The sequence below is a fragment of the Cebus imitator genome, unplaced genomic scaffold (genome assembly GCF_001604975.1).
Source record: "Cebus imitator isolate Cc_AM_T3 unplaced genomic scaffold, Cebus_imitator-1.0 Scaffold287, whole genome shotgun sequence".
NCBI classification, from domain to species: domain Eukaryota; kingdom Metazoa; phylum Chordata; class Mammalia; order Primates; family Cebidae; genus Cebus; species Cebus imitator.
Genome location: NW_016107602.1, coordinates 2,775,219 through 2,796,791, shown reverse-complemented (window position 1 = coordinate 2,796,791; position 21,573 = coordinate 2,775,219). Strand labels below are relative to the sequence as shown.

General features: G+C 37.6%; 1 protein-coding gene across 5 annotated transcripts in view; it reads right to left on the bottom strand.

The window, feature by feature from the left end:
- Positions 1 to 1,059: 1,059 nt before the first annotated feature.
- Positions 1,060 to 21,573, bottom strand: part of GOLIM4 (golgi integral membrane protein 4) — an 85,567-nt gene continuing 65,053 nt past the window's right edge. For 3 of the 5 annotated variants that reach the window (XM_017502006.2, XM_017502008.2, XM_037729038.1), the window contains 8 exons: positions 20,359 to 20,688; positions 16,750 to 17,006; positions 16,197 to 16,279; positions 14,729 to 14,838; positions 11,928 to 12,095; positions 11,486 to 11,554; positions 3,152 to 3,232; positions 1,060 to 2,823 (listed from right to left, as the gene is read on the bottom strand). In XM_017502006.2, coding sequence (XP_017357495.1) covers positions 2,674 to 2,823; positions 3,152 to 3,232; positions 11,486 to 11,554; positions 11,928 to 12,095; positions 14,729 to 14,838; positions 16,197 to 16,279; positions 16,750 to 17,006; positions 20,359 to 20,688 — 1,248 coding nt within the window. In that variant the 3' untranslated portion in view covers positions 1,060 to 2,673. The remainder of the gene's footprint in view (positions 2,824 to 3,151; positions 3,233 to 11,485; positions 11,555 to 11,927; positions 12,096 to 14,728; positions 14,839 to 16,196; positions 16,280 to 16,749; positions 17,007 to 20,358; positions 20,689 to 21,573) is intronic. The other 2 variants (XM_017502007.2, XM_017502010.2) reach the window with 1 other exon arrangement.

The window sequence follows — 21,573 nt, the reverse complement described above, 5'->3', positions numbered from 1 at the left end:
TAATCAAAACTTCCTTTTTACAGATGAGGATGCTATCACTTTAAAAAGTATTTATTGAAAATCTACTATATGCCAGTGCTTGGGATACAATAATGACAAGAGAAATATGGTCTCTACTCTCTGAACATATGTGTCAAGGAGAGTATAGACAAATGTATAGATGCTCCCACACACTGTGATATGTATGATATGGATAACATGGGTGGTATAGAACAAAAGGGTATGCCTCCCAGACTTAGGAGTCAGAGGAGTGGGAGATAGACTCTTCCCAGAGGAATTGGTGTCTAAGGTGAATGAGACCCAAAGCAGCCAGTCAAAGGAGAGGAGAGCAAATAAGGGTTGAACAATGTTTCTGGGGAGAATAGATGGCAAATATACCATGATATAACAGCATGATGATTTAAAGGAATTGAATGTAATTCAGGTATTAGTTAAAAATCTTTAGGTGGCAAGTGATGGAAATGCAAGTAGGTCAAATGAAAAAGTAGATTAGATCATTAGCCTATAGAGAGACTTGGCAGGCATCAAAAATGGCAAGATGTAAGAACTGGAAAAAAAAAAAAATGCCAGAACTCTCTCTTTATCTCTGCCTCTGACTTTTGCACATCTTTATAGGTTAAATTTGTTCACTACTTTTATAGACTATTTTTTTCCACACAGCAAAGTAAATGCACACCAGAATCCCTGAATTCATGACACAGTAGTTTCGCCATTGGGAGAGAAACGAGAGGTGCTATTTTCTATTTGCCATAGCCTGCAAAAATGCCGTGATTGTGCAGAGTATGAGATTTTACCCACCTTACAGCTCCCATGTTTACCTGCTACAGTTTCATGGATGTTGGCGGAAGGAACTACACTGCTGGGTCAGAGACAAAGGACTCCATTTCTCATGAGCCAGCAGCAGTCATGAGCTTCATGTCCATGTCAGTTCCCCTTAGTCTCCAAGTGTCACACGGTCAGTGTGGAGCAGCCCAAGTGGGTGTTGTGCACACCCTGGGCTTCTGTCATAGCTGAGGATCTGAATATTAGAAGGTCATAAACTAGTAAGAAACCACATAGTTTAAAAGGTCTGCCACTTTGTTTTAGCTTTATTGACTATTACCAACTTTCAGTATGGTTCAAACAATTAAATACTGCAACTGGGACATTAAAAATACAAGCTAATTTACCAAAATAATTGTATTCTGAATATTATGTACAATATTATACATTTTACATTACATAATGGATTTTTATACATAAAGATAAGATTTCTGATTATTGGAAATCCAAAGTACATTTGAACAAAATATTCCTATGCATACGTACACAATCACTCAACTAGAACAACCAAAACCTTCTATGAGTGTGGTTATTAAAAAATAAAATTACCTTCATATAATAATGATAGAAAATGAAATTTGTTTTTATTGAGTATGAATACAAAACCATACACATATGACTTATATAACCTAGGGCTGTATATTTAAAAATCTTTATGCTTGCAACTGAAATGTCTCCATTCCAAGGGAAGTTTCTGATTTTTAATTTTATTTTAAGGAATCTATTATATTTGCAACCATTAAAATGCCTTACACACAGGCAAAAAGCAGACCCAAAAAGCAGACCCAGCAAACAAAAAAATCATGAGGGTCTATCATATCACCATGTATGTTTCACTGTATAGTTTCAAAAAATTATCCTATTTGCAGTTTGGTATATCTTCATAATCATACTTATTATCAAAGTGATTGCATATTGAGGCACAGAGCTTAAAGACAAAATATCTATTACTTGTAGGGAACTAGACACTGAAACAATGATCAATCAGTGGCTTCAGAAAAAAGAAAACATTGAGAATGGGTGCTGACTTAGAAAACATCACACATAAACACTCATTTGTTTTTAAACAAGTCACTAGTCCTTCAAAAAGGTTAATGTGTTGATGTGTCCATACCTTGTTTGAACACCGCAATATCTGATTAAGACCAGAATACTGCCACAGGAGTTTTAATACTATTCATTTTAAAATTCAATTCCTCTTTAGCAGAACAGCTATGATTTTAAAGCAATGACAAACATTTTTTAAATCGATCTAAAAAGTCTGAAAAACAATGTCTTTACAACAAAAATGGGTTTCCTATTGTATGTCGCTCTGTACATAGGTCTCAATCCAGAGATACACCAACTGGTGAAAATTCCATCAGAACTATACATAAAGACATCAGAAGGGCAGCAATTAGTAAACTGGTCATTCTCTTTAAAGTTTGTATGGCATTTTGCAGTACTCCCTGTTCTAAGTACTCCCTGTTCTTAAATCCTGTATTTTATGAAAGGCAAACAAGGGACACCTGAAAACTAGAAGCCAGAAGGGTAACACGGTGAAACATATACAAAATCAATGACCTTTCTGACTTCATGTAATCTGTTAAAAAAAATTCGGACTCAGGGGCTCAGGTTTACTTTATTTTTTTTCTTCTTTTTCATGTCTAGCTTGAATATAAAAGAAGCTCTAGACCTACATTATCAAAATATATTCATATAAATGTATGAGCATTTCTAATACAAAAGTTTTAAAAAAGTCTAAGTTCTTAATTTTTGTAATTAAATATCCTAGAGTTCAGTAGGCAGATTTATGTTTGAGCAGCTTGAAAAGAATCCGTTGGCTGAGTATTGTCTAGAAATTGGGCACAGCTACATTTCGGCTCTTCCAGGCGATTTCTCGGCAACCGCAGCCCCGTCTTCTTCCTCCTCTTCCTCCTCCTCATAGTGTTCCTCTCGGCCCTTGGGGTGGTTGTCATCTCGAACTTCTTGCTCTTCTCCATCATTGTTTTTATCTTCGGCCTTAAAATTAAAAAAAAAAAAAAGAAAGAAAAACTAAGAGATATAGAGCTAGTGATAAATAATTCCCTCTAAAAACAGGATGAAAACTTATTCATTTTTAGAGGAAAAAAAAGGAAGAAAAATGATATATAAGCAACAGTGCCGCTGTCTCTCCTACTTTTCATGTTGTCACAACTTTTCCTAATTTCAGGTGGGCCTGTTAAATTCAGTGGTAACTCAGAGGTACCATTAGCCACTGGTACCTATCCCAAATCTATGTAGCTCCCCTATACACATGCACACTCGCAAATACCCAAGTGCTCAACAGAAACATGTATCTCAGACATACATTTTCATCATTTTCACCATAGGTCTCTTCAGCATTATGCTCCAGCTCTCTTTTTTTCTCTTCAGTCAAATCTTCCTGAACCTAAAACAAACCACAGATATTATTTAAACATTTGCAGTAATATATTTTCACACTTTTATCATTCAAACACTTGCAATAATATATGTTAAGGATTTATCTAACTGGTATGAATAAATGTATAATATACCTATTACAAAAATCAATGTAATTGACTCTGAATGTAGGACTTTTGTGCTTGAATTTCTGACTTATTTGAATAATGGTTAAAATTCCAAATATAAAACACCTGAAGAAATTCAGCTTCTAAAATCAAAAATTCTGGCCAGGCGTGGTGACTCACAACTGTAATCCCAGCATTTTGGGGTACTGAGGCAAGAGGATCACTTGAGCCCATGAATTGGAGTCCTGGGAAACAAAGTGAGACCCTGTCTCTACAAAAAATTTTTACAAAATTAGCCAGGCACACTGTGCACGTATGTAGTCCCAGTTACTTGGGAGGCTGAAGCAGAGGATTGCTTGAACTCTGGAAGTCAAAGCTTCAGTAAGCCGGGTTTGTGCCACCGCACAACAGCTTCGGTGACACAACAAGACCCTGTCTCCCCCAAAATAAAATAATAAAATAAAAATTCCCATTTTTCCATATGTGAGAACTGTAGAAATTTGAAATCTATGACACAGTGTAAATTTTACGGAGGCAGGAACTGCCTCTTATTGAAGCCACTATCTAGATCAAGCTTGTCCAAACTGTAGCCTCTGTAAATCCTCTGTAAAGGCACAAAAATAGAAACCACTGCCTATATACAATGTAGATGAAATTTTATGTATCTATTCCATACTTAAGAATAAATTTCTGTGGCCAAAATATCTAGAAAATAGAATACAATCACTTCAATTTCTTTATGAAGTAGTCTATTAAACTGCCTCAAAAATTCCTCTTTAGTGTTCTAATACAACCTTTCTGTTTTCCTTTATGTGCTCTATTATTACGGTTTAAATGATCCCAATATTTATCTCAAAATGTAAAGTAAAGCAAGCACTCAAATATTTGTGCCAAATAATCTCTATGTATTGGTCGTATCTCACAGAAATATAGAGTAAGACTTTTTTTTAACTTGTTAACTATTTTGAAAATCATACATAGGCCAAAATGTTTAAGTCACTTGAATACATTTCAAAAAAAAAAAAAACCTGCTGAACATCAGTTCAGTATAATGTAGTCTCCTGATACCAAAGAAAGCCTGATCTCTTCTAGGAGCAGAGCATAAGTCCCCTTGAATAACACAAAAATCACACATTTTGGCGGGGGGAGTGGGGGGAGACTGTTGAAAAATCTGAGAAACGAAAAAAGGAAGAAAAGTACACAGATACTATAATGCAAGAGAAACAAATTATGTGCTGCCTAAAGGTGTGCAGCCCAGGTGAGACAAGAATCAACTGTAGCCTCCCAGAAGAGCTTTGGACAAAACTTGGCCTGTCAATAGCCTACAGTGGTGACTTTTCAAAGACAGCCTGGGCTAGGCAAACATTTGTGAATCTCCTCTAACCAGTTCAATGCCAGTTTGACCTACAGCCCCTAAACTAACCTGGTACCAAATAAATACATTTTGAGGACAAAGGCATTGAGTATCTGTTGTATTCATATTTCCTGGTGGAATGAGCTAAAGACAGCAATCTTGTCTCACTTTACCATTCTATCAGTGGCCCATAACATCTCCTCTGCCCATAGTCATAAACCTCTAGTAACATTCCGCAGGACATTGGGATGAAAACAATGAAGCACTTATTTCAGGCTATCTTAAGGTCTGCCTAATTGAAACATCATTAAATTGCTGAAGTGTCCCTGTCAATTTTGATTAACAAAGACATGTCTTCTACAGACTTAATAATGAAAATATATTATTTGTAAACATTAAAATGTTATAGTTGATTGGAGAAAAAACAGCCTTGAGTTTATGCTGTGTGGTAAGATGAATATCTAAATCAGGGATCAGCAACCTTTTTCTGTGAAGGGCCAGACAAGAAATATTTAGGCTTTCTTAGCCATTGGGTCTCACAACAATACAACTTGACCACTCTATGTAGTGCACACATACACACAAAAACAAACTACAGTCAATATGTAAACAAGGAGGCATGTTTGTGTCCCAATAAAACTTTACTTGGCCAGGCATGGTTGCTCATGCCTCTAATTCCAGCACTTTGGGAGACCACAGCGGGCGGATCACAGGGTCAGGAGATCAAGACTAACCTGGCCAACATGGTGAAACCCCTAGGGAGTTAGTGATAAATAAATCCCTCTAAAAACAGGATGAAAAGTTATTCATTTTTACTAAAAATACAAAATTCAGCTAAAAGTTTTATACTAAAAATACGAAAAATGGCCTGGCATGGTGGCAGGCACCTGTAGTACCAGCTACTCAGGAGGCTGAGGCAGGAGAACTGCTTGAACCCGAAACACGGAAGTTGCGTGAGCTGAGATCGCATCACTGCACTTCAGTCTGGGTGACAGAGCAAGACTCCATCTCAGAACAACAACAATCAACACCACCACCACAATAGCAAAAACTTTACTTATGAGGTAGGCTGCAGCCTGTAGTTTGCCAACTCCTGTCATATACTATGGAGTCAGAAAGATCTGGACTAAAGCCTTGGCTCTGAAACTTTTCTGACTGTATAAATCAGAAGGTCAATTGTTTTGGTAATGAAAATCTTCAAGCACATGCAAACAAAGAAATCATTCAATAAACCCCTTGTAGCTACCACCAATGTTCAAAAGCTATCTCAATATTGCCACACCTGCATCATCCATCATTTTTCCATTTTTTAGTAAATTATTCTTAAAAATTCTAGATATCATGTAATTTCGCCTTCACATATCACAGTATATACATATATAAAAACAATAAACAACTTATATAATCATAATATGGTTATCACACCTGATAAAATAATTCCATAGTAGCATCTGATGTCTTGTCCATATTTACACTTTTATGATTGTCTTAATGTCTTTTTACAGCTGGTTAGTTCTAATCATGATTTTAAGGAAGAGCACACATAACATGGGATTCACTTCTCTCTTTTTTCCCTATGCTATGGATTTGCTGTCCTTTAAAATGACCCACATTCTGTATTTATTTGCTTCTTTATATAACTTAACTCCTTTCTCTAGTCCTGACATTTCCTATACATGTAATTTAGCATAAAAGTCTGAATAAACTCAGGTTCAATTTAAAAAACAAGGGTATTTTAGAGGTGATGGTGTTTCATATTTTTTGTCATATCAGGAGGCACATACAATTATTTGTCCCACTTTTAGTGAGGCTATGGTTGGTCATGAGCTCAGGCAGGGACAGCCTCATCCCTTCATGGTAAATTTCCCTGACCTCTGTTCATCTAGTGACATCATCCACTGATGACTGTTGCTTAGATCAATTGCTTCAATTAAGGGTTACAAAAATTGGTTACTTTCTATTTCCATCATTCTGTCTATATTCACTAATTTCTATAAAGAACTTCTCCATATCAACTATATAGCTGCTGTGCAGGGTACACTTAATTATGGTAGCCTTTAAAATCAGACCTAGGTGGCTCTAATCATGTTTCTAACAATCAATAAAAGCTACACAACCTTCAAATTTTTAACCCCTCTGAAGCCCAAATTTCTTATATGTGAAATAAAAGCATTGGGTAAAAATCAATGATCCTTAATTTCCTGTATGTATGTGTGGTTGGGGAGTCATGAACACTTTTAAGACTTTGGTTGGAAAGTCTTTAGCAAAGAGACACATGTACACAGATAGGAGTTTCAGACTTCCCAGATGCCATCTACAACTGTCTGCCCTAGAACTATTTCTCTAAACAGTAAAATACTGAGCTGTCAGAATCAGCGAGTGGTGGGTGGGTGAAGGGACACTTATGAAGGATGCTGATTCCTAGGTTCCATTACAGATAAGATCAAAATCTCAAGGGTAAGTGTCTGGTCCAGAAATCTGTATATGCCACAAACTCTTCAAGGTGATCCTTATTCACCGCAAAGACAAAGAACTATTTCCTTGAATAACAATGGATGCTGGGTTATATCACTAGTCTCTGGAGATGTGCTATAGAAAATTTAGGTTGTTTACCAGTTGTCAATTTAATCTCATTTAGGTACCACTGATTTGAACTACTCTTTTGGGAACCCACAAATGAAAATTTTCTAATTTTCCAGACATACAGAGAACAGACTCTTAGTTAGATACACATTATTATTCTAGTAATATATTATTGATGTTTGGGGCAAAAGCAATGCAAACTCATCTTAAAGGCTGTAATGCTGGCCAGGTGCAGTGGTACATGCCTGTAATCCCAGCACTTTGGGAGGCCGAGGCAGGTGGATCACCTGAGATCAGGAATTCAAAACCAGCCTTACCAACATGGAAAAACCCCATCTCTACTAAAAATACAAAAATTAGCCAGGCATGGTGGTGCATGCCTGTAATCCCAGCTACTCAGGAGGCTGACGTAGGAGAATCATTTGAACCTGGGAAGCAGAGGTTGTAGTGATCGGACATCACACTTTTGCACTCCAGCCTGGGCAACAAGGGTAAAACTCTGTCTCAAAAAAAAAAAAAAACAAGGTAGTAATGTCTTTAATGCTCTTTGGTAATGAAACAGAACAAAATGATATAGAGGTTCCAACTGATCTTTAAAATATGCTGAGAATAAATAACAACCAGAAGCCAATTGTTATTCTTTTATAATGTAGACATACAGATTATGTCTTCCACAACTGGCCCTCTTATCATCTTGCTAAAGCTGTCACAGTGCTTTGTCAGATTTCCCAAACACTGCTCTTGTTACTCATTTTTATCTACTGAAATACAATGTTTTAGGCATTTTAGAAAAGAGCCTTATCTGATGTCACAAAGTTTAATAAATGGCCAAATCCAAAATAAAACAGGTCCACTGAGTCTTAAAATAGGCTTTGACTGGATATCCTCTCTTGGTGTCTATTAATACCTTTCTTTTACACATTGAAGATGTTATGGGGTGAGCCAGGGCAGAAAGCTGAGCCTTAAGTAGGTAAGAACAGTAGGCTCCAAAACGGTAGATAGAAGGTTATGAACAAAAGGCCTTCAGCAACATTAGCTATGGTGATGAACACCCTGCTTTTAACAAGAGGGTTTCTTCCAATTGAAAAGGTTCTTGGTCAAGCATGGTGGCTCATGCCTGTAATCCTAGCACTTTGGAAGGCCAAGGTGAAAGGACCACCTGAGGTCAGGAGTTCAAGACCAGCCAGGCCAACATGGCAAAACCTGTTTCTACTAAAAATACAGAAATTGGCTGGGTGTGGTGGTGGACACCTGTAATCCCAGCTACTTAAGGAGGCTGAGGCAGGAGAATTGCTTGACCCTGGGAGGCAGAGGTTGCAGTGAGCCGAGATTGCGTCATTGCACTCCAGCCTGGGTGACAGTGAAGACTCTGTTTCAAAAAACAAAAAACAACAACAAAAAAAGAAAAGCTTCTTGACATGGTGTTCACAGGCTGGCAGTCTCGTGCAGGTGGATATATATATTTGGCCAGTGAAGGTGAACAAAAACCTTGTACTTATTCTCTTAATGTTCAGATTAATCTGTTTTCAGAGACATTGAGGGAAGTTAAGGTATTCTGATTTTTCGGTCATTTAATCTATACATGGTTGAACATGTAAATAATTTTAAAGTGTACATAGCACTTTTCAGCAATGCCATAATTGTCTTGTTTGCTTACAAGTTGATAAAACATTTGGAATGCAAGCAACATGAGGAAGGGATCATGATCTGAGGAAGGGATCATGCCTTCCACTCAAACAATCCCAAATGAGAAACAAGGAATGCTTGTAAATAATAACAATTTTTATGTCTTAGAAAGATAACACTTACTGCACTAAGATAAAAGAAGGCAGGGTAGTATAAATTTCCTAAAATTACACTTCTTTTGGGTCCTCTACTCTTAGAGGCCAAGTCTGCAAATCTGACAGGCTATACCTCTGAACAGGTGCAGCCCTGGCAAGATGCAATTCTTCCCCAGGAGAAAATGCTGACAGAAGTAAGTTTGTGCACTGGAGAGGAAGGGAAGCGATGGTAGCCACAGGCCTTGCATTCTAGTGGTTAGCTGGGGCAGCTGCAAAACTCTACGGTTTAATGGAGATATGAAAACAAACAAACAAAAACAGTGCACAGTTCCATAGCATTTCATGGTTTTCAGAGTGCTTCCTTCCACCAATGAGGTTTCATCCATATATGCACTTATAAACAATATGTGTTTCCGTATACTATGCTCCCCTTTATTTTTCTCATTTTGCCATAGTCTGACAAGAACTTTGTCTCTATCACCAGTGCTTAAATGGTATTTGGGAACCACTCTTTTCCTCTCTCAAGGGAAGACCTGGGAATAATGGATAGAGGTGGCAAGATGCAAACAATCATCTCAGAAACAATCACAAAAATACAACACAGCATGAACAAGGCTGGGAGGCAGAGAGGAAAGTTACACTGGGAAGAAAAAAAGGCACACACAACTTCCACTAGGAGTGCAAGGAGCAACAGCTCTCAGTGACGGGCTGGCAACCTGGAGCACGTGCAGGGGGGGATCTGGACACTGTTATAAGAATTTTTGGCAGGAACCAGGTAAACATAATTAGGACCTGGGGCCAGGTGCAGCAAGAGGCAAAGAGTCCTGTGAGTCCAGCAGATCCGAAGGCGGATGAGTGATGGGGTGAGGGGCAGTTGCTGAGTTTAGGCAGCACTCAGCCCGGGCAACCTCCTCTGTCTCAGCACCATTTCTCCTTCCCTCTTGCTTCTGTCTTATCTTTCTACTCTTGATTCCTCTTGGATCACAGGATTTCCCTCCTCTACCTTAACTGATCATAATATAAAAGTGAAAAGGAATCAGTAAATACTGATTAAAATTTTATGTTTAATGTTCTGAATTTTTAAAAAGAAGCCAAGGTGAACCTTTTCTCTTTTAATCCCTCAAAGATTCCTCTTATCGAACATAATAAAACAAAATGATATTAGTCTAGACATCTTGTTACATGAGAAGTCCAGATGCATATCTTTTTCTTGCCAAATGTCTTAATATTCAAGGTCCCTGTTTTCTCTGCTGCTCTTTCTGACAAGACAGCCAAGGATGGGTCTTGATTAGGATGAGAAACCAGAGAACAAACAGATCAAGTCAGTTAAAATGCATGTTACTAGACAGGTTGCCAGCGACCTTAAAGAGCAGCACCCTTTTTTGTTTTCCTGGTATAAGCACAAATTTTATCATTAGCTCTGAAAAGCTGAGAAAATCAGTAAGAACAAGAAGGCAGACCTAGTGGAGGGAACTGTGTGTGTGAGAGCACAGTGCATGATTTCTGCACAGCGTCTCTGGTGGTGGGGTTGTGTTTAGTCTGCTGTATGTCCATCCTCCCATGGGGTTCCCTTTAGGGATAAAGCCACACATTTCCAAGACACCTGGCTGAGAAGTGGCTCTGACCCAGGGTTTTAATTTGGGAACTACTTACTGGTCCATAAGGAGACTAAATATAGGGTCTTGGCCTAATTCCTATCAGACTCGTAAATATTGCAGTTGTCTATACAGCAGAATACTGTGATAAAATGGCTACATTCACCAATCAGTTACAGGAATGTAGCATCACAATAAATGCTACTTCTACCTAATTAACAACTAGATGCCAGAAATTTACAATGAAAAGTGAACTAAAATAAAATATTAAGAAACTTTATCCAAATGCATTTTACTCAACTGAGCTCTTTACATGTTTTTTCTTTTCTTTATTGTTAATTAAGATACTGAATTCTTATGAGGGAAGAGGCCAGAAGAAGAGACTGTAAAATTTACAAAAATGTTTGGAGGTTGTTAAGTTGATTCCAACAGATGCTACAGGGTGTTCTGTGATGTAGGCACTGGGGAGATGGCTGCGGAAAAAGCTGCAGGGGCTGGTCCGGATTCCCTCAATGTGCAGAGGGAGACAGGAGAAAATGTTCTTACAAAAGATCATACACATCTAAGTCCACCATTCCTGGAAAGCCAAATGCCCTCTTAATTCAAAATTCAGGTGAGAACCAAAGAGATGGATTCTATTATCCTGCCTTTATTATCTCCTAACCAAATGTCTCCAGTGCCATAATCCATTTTTGCTTAAACCACACTTTCTCATCCTGCTTAAGTCTTTCTGAACATGTCTATGGAAGGCATGTCAAAGCCAATACTGCTGAGGTTTGTTTAAGGTTAGTGTATGTGATAGACCAATCTGATCAGTCTTGGGGATTCAATTCTTACTACCTCCTCTTCTGCCTCTTCCTGGTACTGTTCATCAACATTATCCTCCTGCTGGTCTGGATTTCCTGCCATCTGTTGAAACAAAAGAGGAGGTTCATGTTACTGTACATCAGAGATGCCTTTTACACAGTACTCTGGGACAAAGAGCAAGGATGCCACCATGGAAAGGGTAGTTTCAAAGCATCTGTGGCCAGGAAATGATGAAAAATCATTTCTAATACAAAGCCCAGGATGTCCATTACATCCTCAGATGTACGGCATATCATTTCATATGCCATATGAATATCTCTCTCAGAGCAGAGACATATTGTTTCATAAAGTGTCCTAAAAAACACCAAACTGGCAAATCTTCCATCAATGTAGATTATGACTAACCTTTTACATAAACCAGATGTTTGTCAAAATACCCCAGTTAAATCCACCCTTCCTCATGGCATCTGCTTACCACCAAATGATCCTCTACTTCTGTATTTTCCTGCTTTTGATTACTTTGTTTTTGTTCTTCATTTTCATCTGGCAAATTTTCTTCTCTCACTTGCTCAGCTTCTTCAAATTCATCCTCACCTTGATTATTAGGGTCATCTGCTGGGTTTACATCCTCTACAGCTGCCCTCTGTAAAGTTTTAAAAAGTAATTACACTTTAAAGCTGAGGATCAAGTTTAATTTCATTTGAAAGGCTACACGCTGGTAGAAAAGGAAATCATCCTTCACCAAATTGTTCAGATCTATCCTTGCCAAGACTTACAAGAATCAAGCATTGCACTGTCAAAAGGGGAAACTCCTGCTTTACTTGTCAGAGGCTGATGAATCACAGTGAGGTACAAATAGCACTTCTTTTCTGCAAGTGATTTCAAAATAGTTCTCAAAACTCTACTGACACAAGTAATGTAAACAGAACTGAATACACAAGAAAATAATTAATAAAAGAGGACCAAGTGAGAAAAAAAAATACTAATTTAGGTGGGCAGTTTAGATGGGCAATTAACTCTTTTCGCTGCTGTGTTGATTTTTATACAAGTTTCCCTGTGCAAGCAACTTTTAACATGTCAGCAGGTGAAAAGCAATTGATGGGGAAAAAAGCCCATACCAGAAATGACCCATAAAGAGGATGAGAAAAGAGACAAGACAAGAAAAAGGCTAACTCAAAATAAAATGGTCAATTTCTAGTATGGATCAAATTTCTTAATTAAAAAACACTTCCATGAAACAGAGAGATGTTGACCTAGCAAGAGATGGGAGTTATTAAAAAGGACTGAGCTACTCAACTGCCCAATAGGGCAATATATTATGAAAAATGTCATCCCCAAATCATCTCCCAAGTTACTGTGCTCAACAAAGGTCCTTCATATTATCAACTTTAGAATTATTTCAATTTTCCACTTAAGCTCCCAAAACACATTCCAAATAATAAACATCCTAATAAAGATTTAGATTTTAGAGCCTGAGATGGGCAGGAACAGTGATGCTTGTCATGAGCTTCCCCAGTCACTCCCAGGTCATCAATAGGACACTTACTAAAGTTGTAAATGCTTCTAAGAGACAGGAAAGCCACAGAGTAGGATTTGGTCTCTATCAGTATTCTCCAGACAAGATTCTACTTCAATTCACTTAAGAGTCCTGAACATGTTTGAGAGTTCACTGCAGTCTCAGCTGATCTGTTATCTGCACATCCTTGGCCATAAACGTTATTGAAGTGCAAATGACATTATTCTTGGGAATATAGAGACTAACGAATTACCACCTTCACATTCAACTCTAATTACTCCACAATCTCTTGTCATATGGATTTTCTTTGGTGCACTATCAATAATTTGTATGGAAATATAGGAAAAATGTAACATATTCTTTTCAGAAGAAAGTACCAAATATCTTTTGCAAAAGTTCATGAAAATGACTAGCTCACCTCTGACCAAGTAACAAGTATGAATTAGCAGGCACAGTTGTTATGTTCAAGTAAAACAGAGAGAAAAAGGAAGGAACAAGTGGGATTCATAGTTTCTAATTAAAACGAAGAATGGTACAAAGGCCAGTGTTTCCCAGCATGTTCCCCAGAACAAATAAACAGAGGATAGGAAAGTAAAGGATCATATAGTCAAGTAATCAACGCCTACAGCAGTTCCCAAACAAGTGACCGGAATACTCTCCCTTCCTCCCGCCCCGTGCACATTTGCAGGCCTCTGTACACTTGCTTTCTTATTCTCTCATGGACAGACTCTTGCACTCTCATATGTTTCTGTTCTCAAGTATTTGCTCTCTCCTGAAACTATTTCAGGACTAGGTTCCCTGAAGCATATTTTCAGAAATCCTGAGGGAAAGGTGTTCTGCACATCTCAGTGCAAGCTAAGTGGAAAAGCTGCTTCCATCAAGACGGCTGTAAGCAGCTAGCAGAAAGACTCTCGAAGATTATCAAGGATATGTGTCCTTCTTTTAATCATCCACTGAATCAATATAAACCAGGCCTATGTGATAGCACAGACTGTTATAAACGTGATAGTTTATTTACTGGCAAAGATGACAGGATAGCTAAAATAAGTTGTAAAAGTCATCTACACGTACAGGAACAGGCTCACTAAGCATATGCTTGCCTCACTTGTAGGCAGGACCAAGGCTCTAGCCCATCCAGCTGAATTGGAGATCTCTGTATTTTTTGATAAACACAAATAACAATTCTGGTAATTAGATGTCTATCTATTTATATTCTAAATTTTCTGTACCATTGCAGTACCTGAACAACTCTTCATGTCTCAAATCACACATCCTTACCCATATATTTATTAAAATGGTCACTAGACTGCTGAGAGATTACAGAGTCACACAACATACCTAACACCCTAGGAGACTGCTTAACATGCTCAGGAAAGGTCAGTTTTCTTTCTCTGGTGCCATCTCCAACTTCTACACTTGCCTTTTATTCCTCCATCTTTCAGAGTTACTATGTATTTCAATCTCTTTCAATTTTGCTTTTCTAGGTTTTAGTTTTATTAATTTAAAAGTCATCAGAAAAAAAAAAATCCTGTGTTTTTTTTTTTCCCAGAGCAACCATTAAACCAGCTCATCACATACACATACACCATGGTTTACAGTTAAAAACACTGCCCACATATAATTATGCAAGCCACTTTCCTTCTGTGCTGAGGATATAACAGAAATAGATGGAGCTAGAGGCTGGCATCAGGCAAATTTTCAACTCTCTTTCCCACCTTATAAATTTACCACGTGTCAGGGGCAGAAGAGAAGATACTTACATCTGCCTCAGATTCTGGGTTAGCTTCTTGGGGTCCTTGTTCATGAGGCTCATGTCTATTACCTGGGTTTCCTTCTGCTTCATCTTGGTGCTGGTTGTCTCTTTCATAGGCTAGCAAATCAAAGGAACGAAAATCAGCCCAATATGAATCAAATAGGATTCTTCCGTTTCAACCCAATGAAAAGCCGGCAGTGGACTTTCTTATAGACTGTATAACCTCCACCTCAGTTAACTCAACATAAGGCCTATGTCTTGGCTTTTCTGAATACAGTTATGTTCTTTACATAGACTGTGTGTCTAAAGAGCCGATATGGGTTAGACATTTTTCTTCTAAAATAAATGTTTATAACAGGGGCTATAATTTTTCCCGCGTATGCAAGAAAGCCACAACAATCAAAACTTTCTCAATAAAAGAAAGCCCAGTTGATTGGACACTGCCGAAGAAATCAACTAATGTTTGATAATATCAGAGGAAATAGCTAGGCTCCAAAAGAAGAAATTGATAGTTTCAGGAAATGCAACGAAGAACAACCCCATCTGTGGAGCTCAAAAACAAATATAGCCCATCACATGTTTTCTGACACAGTATGAGGAAGACTGCCACAGCACAGAAACAGCACACATTTATACTCATTTACTTGCTGCTTTTTGAAAAAATATTTAAAGAGAATTGTATGAGCACAAAAAGAGAAGAACAAATCACTTTAAAAAATAATAATATAAAAGAGGAAAGTTTAAGTATATGGAGAGTATAAGCCTAGAGAAAATAATGACACAGAGTAACTTACCAACGGACTTCAAGTGCACAAAGGGGTTTACTACACAGAGAAGAGAACAAACCGTTCTCTAGTCTTACTAATATTAGAACAAAAAAGCTTAAAGTGCCACATGGAGGACATAAGGAAAACAATTTCTTGACTGTAAGAGCTGTACAATATCACAACAGGCTATTGAGGGGGATTTATATGTAATCACTTTCTCTTTTTAGGAAAGGATACACATCTAAGTGTTAGTGATGCCAGAGAGACAGTTACATTCTGATTCTATTATAACAGTAAGCAATATTTGATAAATTATATACTAAGTGCTTACCATAAATGAAAGCTACTATTGACTTAGTTTGAAAACATTTTAAGGTAATGATGTAAGGACTTCCAAGGTAAGGAGAAAATGTAGATGTTTCCCAAAGCATAATAATCCTATAATAATCCGTCAGAAATATTATAATTAGTAAATAAAAAGCTTAAACTACAGGAAAAATGATAGGGAAGAAACAGATTACCTTGAGCAATTTTCACTGCCAGTGTGCACTGTTTAGGAGGATTAACAAAAAGACATGATTCACAAATCTCCTTTGCACTTACTCAGGTATGCCTATAGCTCATTGATATTATATAATATTGGCTCACTGATAATATACAATGTTATCAAGTAATTAATTAAAACATTCATCATCTAAGAAGTCTCACCACCTCCTTCCTCTTCTTGGATTCCCTGGTCCTCTGCTCCCTGAACAATATCATTATCCATAGCATCATAACGAGCTTGCTGCCTACGAGACACACAAACAAGATAAACGCAGTGAGAAAAATTCAGTGGCACAGGCTGACATAGGTCATTTATCTTTAAAGATAGTAATAAGCAATATTTCTCATCATTTTTAAGAAGCCATAAAAACTTTTTAAAACCCTCTTATGTATGCAATTAGGTATAATAAAAATTCCAGATACACTTTCAAAAGACATCTGAAAAAGATAAAAATATCTTTTAATGATAAAATTAAGCCGGCACAAAGGTGCAAAGCTATTTGGAGACCTAACCTATCACTTTTAAGCAGAAAAAAAATATTATTTTTAAAACTAAATATTTGGCATTTAATTCTCAAGTAGCTGTTCTGCCTTGGCTATTTGAGCAATATGAGCCCCTTAACTTCAGAATCCCAAATGCACAAAACTGTTTTTAATTTGTATATGAAAACTGGAGCAGGGGCTGTCTATATTCATTGAAGAAGGGGAAGGCTACCGGAGCTGCTCCTGGTGCTGCTGCTGGCCCTCCTCATGCTCAGCCTGCCTCTGCAGGGCCATCTCTCTTGCCAGCTGCTGCTGCTGCTGTTGCCGCTGCCGTAACAGGTGCCCTTGCAGCCTCTGCTGGTGCAAAGCTTCCTGGTGTTCCCGCAGCCGCTGGGCCTCCTCCGCCTGCTGCACTGCCAGTCTCTGCTGTTCTAACTGCTCCTCATAGGGTGATCGGAATTTGATAACTGGCTTGGCTGAAGGGTACACCTGGGGAGAAAGAGAGTTGGTGCAGAGCAAGAGGGGTTAGTTGCTCTAGTTTTTCTCTTCATTTGTTTCCCTGACAAACTCGGGAGGCACGGCTGGTTTATTAACACCTATTTGTCAGGTGAACTGTGATTATACGTAAAGTCCCAAAACTCCTATTTCCCAACTTTCTCTGAATCATCCTTGGCTTCTTTAGCAGCTGATATTTCCAACTGCTGGTATTAAGGTAGATTTTCAATGTGCTTCCTTCTCAAATGGAACAGAGGGTGCAACAGAAGATACCGGTTTCAAACTGTAATTGAGCTTATCTTCACAGGCTCTGATATAAATAAGCAGTTGGTAACTTTGGTAACTTAACATTAACTGGGTGATCTGTGACCTAATGTTATGCCTAAGGCCTTTTCCATAAACAGTTAAAGACCAAGGGATGCTAATTAACTCTAATAATGTATACACCACTCCCATAGCCAAAAAGAAAAAAAAAAAAAGTCACATTCCAGATTATAGTGGAAAAGCAGATAATTGATTTTTTTTCAAAGAAACTAAGAATAGCTGAGAAGATGGTGCCTTCTTATTAAAGAAAATCTGATACAGCAATTCTTAAAACTCTGCTTCCCTGAGATATTCTCTCATCCCAGTTATAATGACTTTTATCAAAAATGCCACAAAAATGCTGGTGAGGATGTGGAAAAAGAGGAACCCTCGTACACTGTTGGTGAGAATGTAAATTAGTATAGCCAATATGAAAAATAGTATGGAGGTTTCTTAAAAAGCTAGAAATAGAACTACCATATGATCCAGCAATCCGATTACTGGGCACATATCCAAAAGAGAGGAAATCACTATATTGAAGAGATACCTGCACTCTCAGCTTTATTGCAGCATTACTCACAATGGCTAAAATATGAAATCAACCTAAGAGTCCATCAATGGATGAATGGATAAAGAAAATGTGGTACATATGCACAGTCATAAAAAAGAATGAAATCCTGTCATTTCCAGCAACATGGTTGGAACTGGAGGTTATTATGTTAAGTGAAAAATCCATGCACAGAAAGACATACAGGTATTGATCGACTCACGACCTATGCAACTTACGACCATTCGACTTTACGACCACAATCGCTAACCACGACTGCTCCATGTCTGGCAGCGCAAACGTTGCCCAGCTGGGCGTACGACAGTGAGGACCAGCTTCTGGCAGCACTACCATCTCCGCGTGCACCATTTCAACTGTTATCCCAGACTCGGTACAGCAATTTGTGTTTTGTGTCTTGGATATTTTTTATCAAACCCCTCCCAATAAACTTCTTATACATTTTGAAGCAATGGACCCAAACATCGAACGATTTGCAAGGATTGAACAGATGGTGCACAATGTGTTTCATCCGTATCGTGAAATTTATGAAGAAAAAAAGAAACATACAATTCAGACAAAGCTCACCATGTTTATGAAAAAACCAACTCCGGTAACCCCAACTGCTGCCTCAGATGATGACATCAACGATCTGCAGCCAAGCACCAGCGGCCAATAAAATGTTTCCTACATGTTTATATATTTTGATATGTTTTGCAATTGGGAAAATGTTTCCTATGGTATTTTTTTATACCTGTATTTTTGTATTTTTGTATGCACCTGTATTTTGCAATTTTGTTATGTTTTGCAAATATTAAACCAGTTGTACTGGTAATGCAGTGTTTTACTTAAACCTGACGAATGTAAAAATAAGAAACAAAATGGTGTAGAGATGATACAAATGGCATAAAATGAACAAAGAAAATTATGATATATAACAATAATGAAAGAAAATTATGATAAAATATGACTTAAAGATTTTTATAACATCATTTCACAGTACTATACATATAGCCTACTCAACTTATGACCAAATCGTGTTATGACTGGTCTGTCGGAACCAATCATGGTCATAAGTCGAGCACTAGCTGTATGTGACATGTTCTCAATTCATGTGGGAGTTAAAAAAATGGATCTTGATAAGATAGAGGTGGATTGGTGGTTACCAGAAGATGGAAAGTGGGATGAAGAGAGATTGATAAACGGTACAACATATGGTTAGAGAGAAAAAACAAGACCTAATGCTTGGTAGTTCAGTAGGGTGACTACGGTTAACAATAATCTATGTTATATTTCAAAATAATTAGAAGAGAAGAATCTGACTGTTCCCAAAATAAAGAGGAGATAAATGTTTGATGTGATGGATACCCCAATTACCTAGATTTGATCATTATACATTATATGAATATTTCAAAATATTACACATACTCTGAAAATATATACATATATTATGCATCAATAAAAAATGTCTGCATCCCAATGAGCTACTCCACATCCTCTCTGCCATACCCCAACTAACAAAAGCACATAAAATTCTCACCAAAGGAAAGAGGGTAGAGAGTTAGGAAGTAAAGCTGCTGGGGAATTACTTCGACTATTGGGGAAGGTATACAAGACTGGAAGAAGCTTTCTGAGACTAAGTTTGCAACTACCTAAGAGGGCAACTACAGAGGTCTTCATACCTGCTCAGCCTAAAGCCTCAAGCAGCTTGAAATCTCAGAAAATCTGAGGCCAAACGAAACTTCAGAGTTATAAATAGAAGGTGATCAGCATCCATGTAAAGTCCAGGTAACCTACTGTTGAGAATCAATTTACAGACAGTAAAAGATAGACATCTAGCTGCACTGTTGGTTTAAAAGAGGAAAGGTTGAGTTTTCTTTTGAAGCATCATATATAATAATCCTGCTCATTTTTTTTTTTTTTAAGAAAGAGAAAAGTCTTATGTGTAAGTTGCATGTCCAGTAAGAGGAGCCTGAGCAGAGGCTGTTTAAGATATGCTCATCTAGCAGAATATCCCCAAGTAGTAAAATCAGATTTTTGATAATTAAATATCCACCTGGAAGGCGAATGCAAAAGCCAACATACTGACAATAAATGAACAGGGAGAGGAGGATGCCTGATCATAGAAAACGAGCCTTTTGTCTGCCTCAAGATGCTGGAGACAGGACTTGGGAACAAACTGGGAAGGTGCCCCACCCAGTTCTCACCTGTTCTACTCTACTAAGGTGATGTGAGGCTGAATCTCTGACTGTATACAATTGAGAAAAAGAACAATGCACACATTTAACAGGTGTGCTCTCTCATCACCCATCATCTTTCTGAGGTATGCAAGTAGCTATGCTGTTAACATTACAAGAGAAAACTTAAATATGTGCACACAATGTTTAGTAAAATCACTCACATTTTAATTGTAAAGATTTTGATATATTATCTTAATAGGTAAAATAAAGCCAGGTTTTCCATTCCAGTATACCATGCCATGAGTGGGTGGCCTCGTACCTCAGCGTGCGCATGCCCTTCCAGGTTTGCTGCCTCTCGCTGCTCACGTTGCTCTTTCCAGTCCCGATCCTGCTCCTCTGGGGACGGGTCGTGTTCCTCCTCAAGGTGTTCTGCTTGCCCAACCTGCTCCATTTCTTCCTCCTCCAGGGCCTTTCTGTGCTCTTCTTCCACCTGATGCTCCTCATGCTCTCTGGGTTCCACTTCTTGTTGGATTGGCTCTGGAGCAGCCTGAAATTCTGCCTCCTTATGGGTGGGAGCATAGAGTTTTGTTTCTTCTGCTCTTCCAGGAATTGCTTCATGGTTCTGCCACACATCACTATTTCGAGACACCTAGGCCAAGCACATCACTGGGAATGACACTCTTCCATTTCAAAAGTAATGATGTAATTTCTTTAGTTCCATGTCTATGGAGCTACAACATAAGCAGGTGTCTAGAAATATCTACAGTCCTGGCTCTACAGCAGCAAGGGAATCAGTCAATTTTCTCACTGTATAATCTCACTTATAAAATAGAGAATATAAGCGAAACTTCATTTGTGAAGAAATAACCTGGAAAATAAAACCTACAAGTAACCAATATCTCAGAAGTAATGAAATTCCTATCTTCCCTTAGAATAAAAAGGAAAAAAACTTCAAACTTCAAGTGATGAAATGTTTACATAATTTTCTTCAATGTAAAATTTTGTTTTAAATAATTATTTGAAAAGAGAAGGATAAGATAAAATTGAGGAGTTCGTTTTTTTTTTAATTAGTTTGGTTTACTAATTTAAAAAAGAATGCTATTACTAATGAACATCCATGTTAGTTCAACATAGTGCCTGTTAAGCAAGATCTAATAAAATATTTTTAATGTATTAAAGTAGTAATTCTTGGTAAAACAGCAGGAGTCTTTTGTAAACATTTTTTATTGCTAATATAGAAAACCCTGAGCAGAAAAAAAAGAAATGTCTTTTTCAGAATATTCCTTCTCTAAAATTAGTTGATTCAAATCAGTTCTTCTTATGTTTCAGAGATCTCTATATGATCTGCATTACCTAGAATGTGAGGAAGAAAGAGGATATAGTAACAACAACAAAAAAAATCACCCTTTTTTTCTCTTTAAGCTTCAGTATCAGAAAAAAATTGTATCTTCTTTGGTCAGACTGCTCTTCCAAAATTGAAATAAATGTGAAACTCTATTCTTAAATTAGCCAGAGATATAATTATCAAATGTGA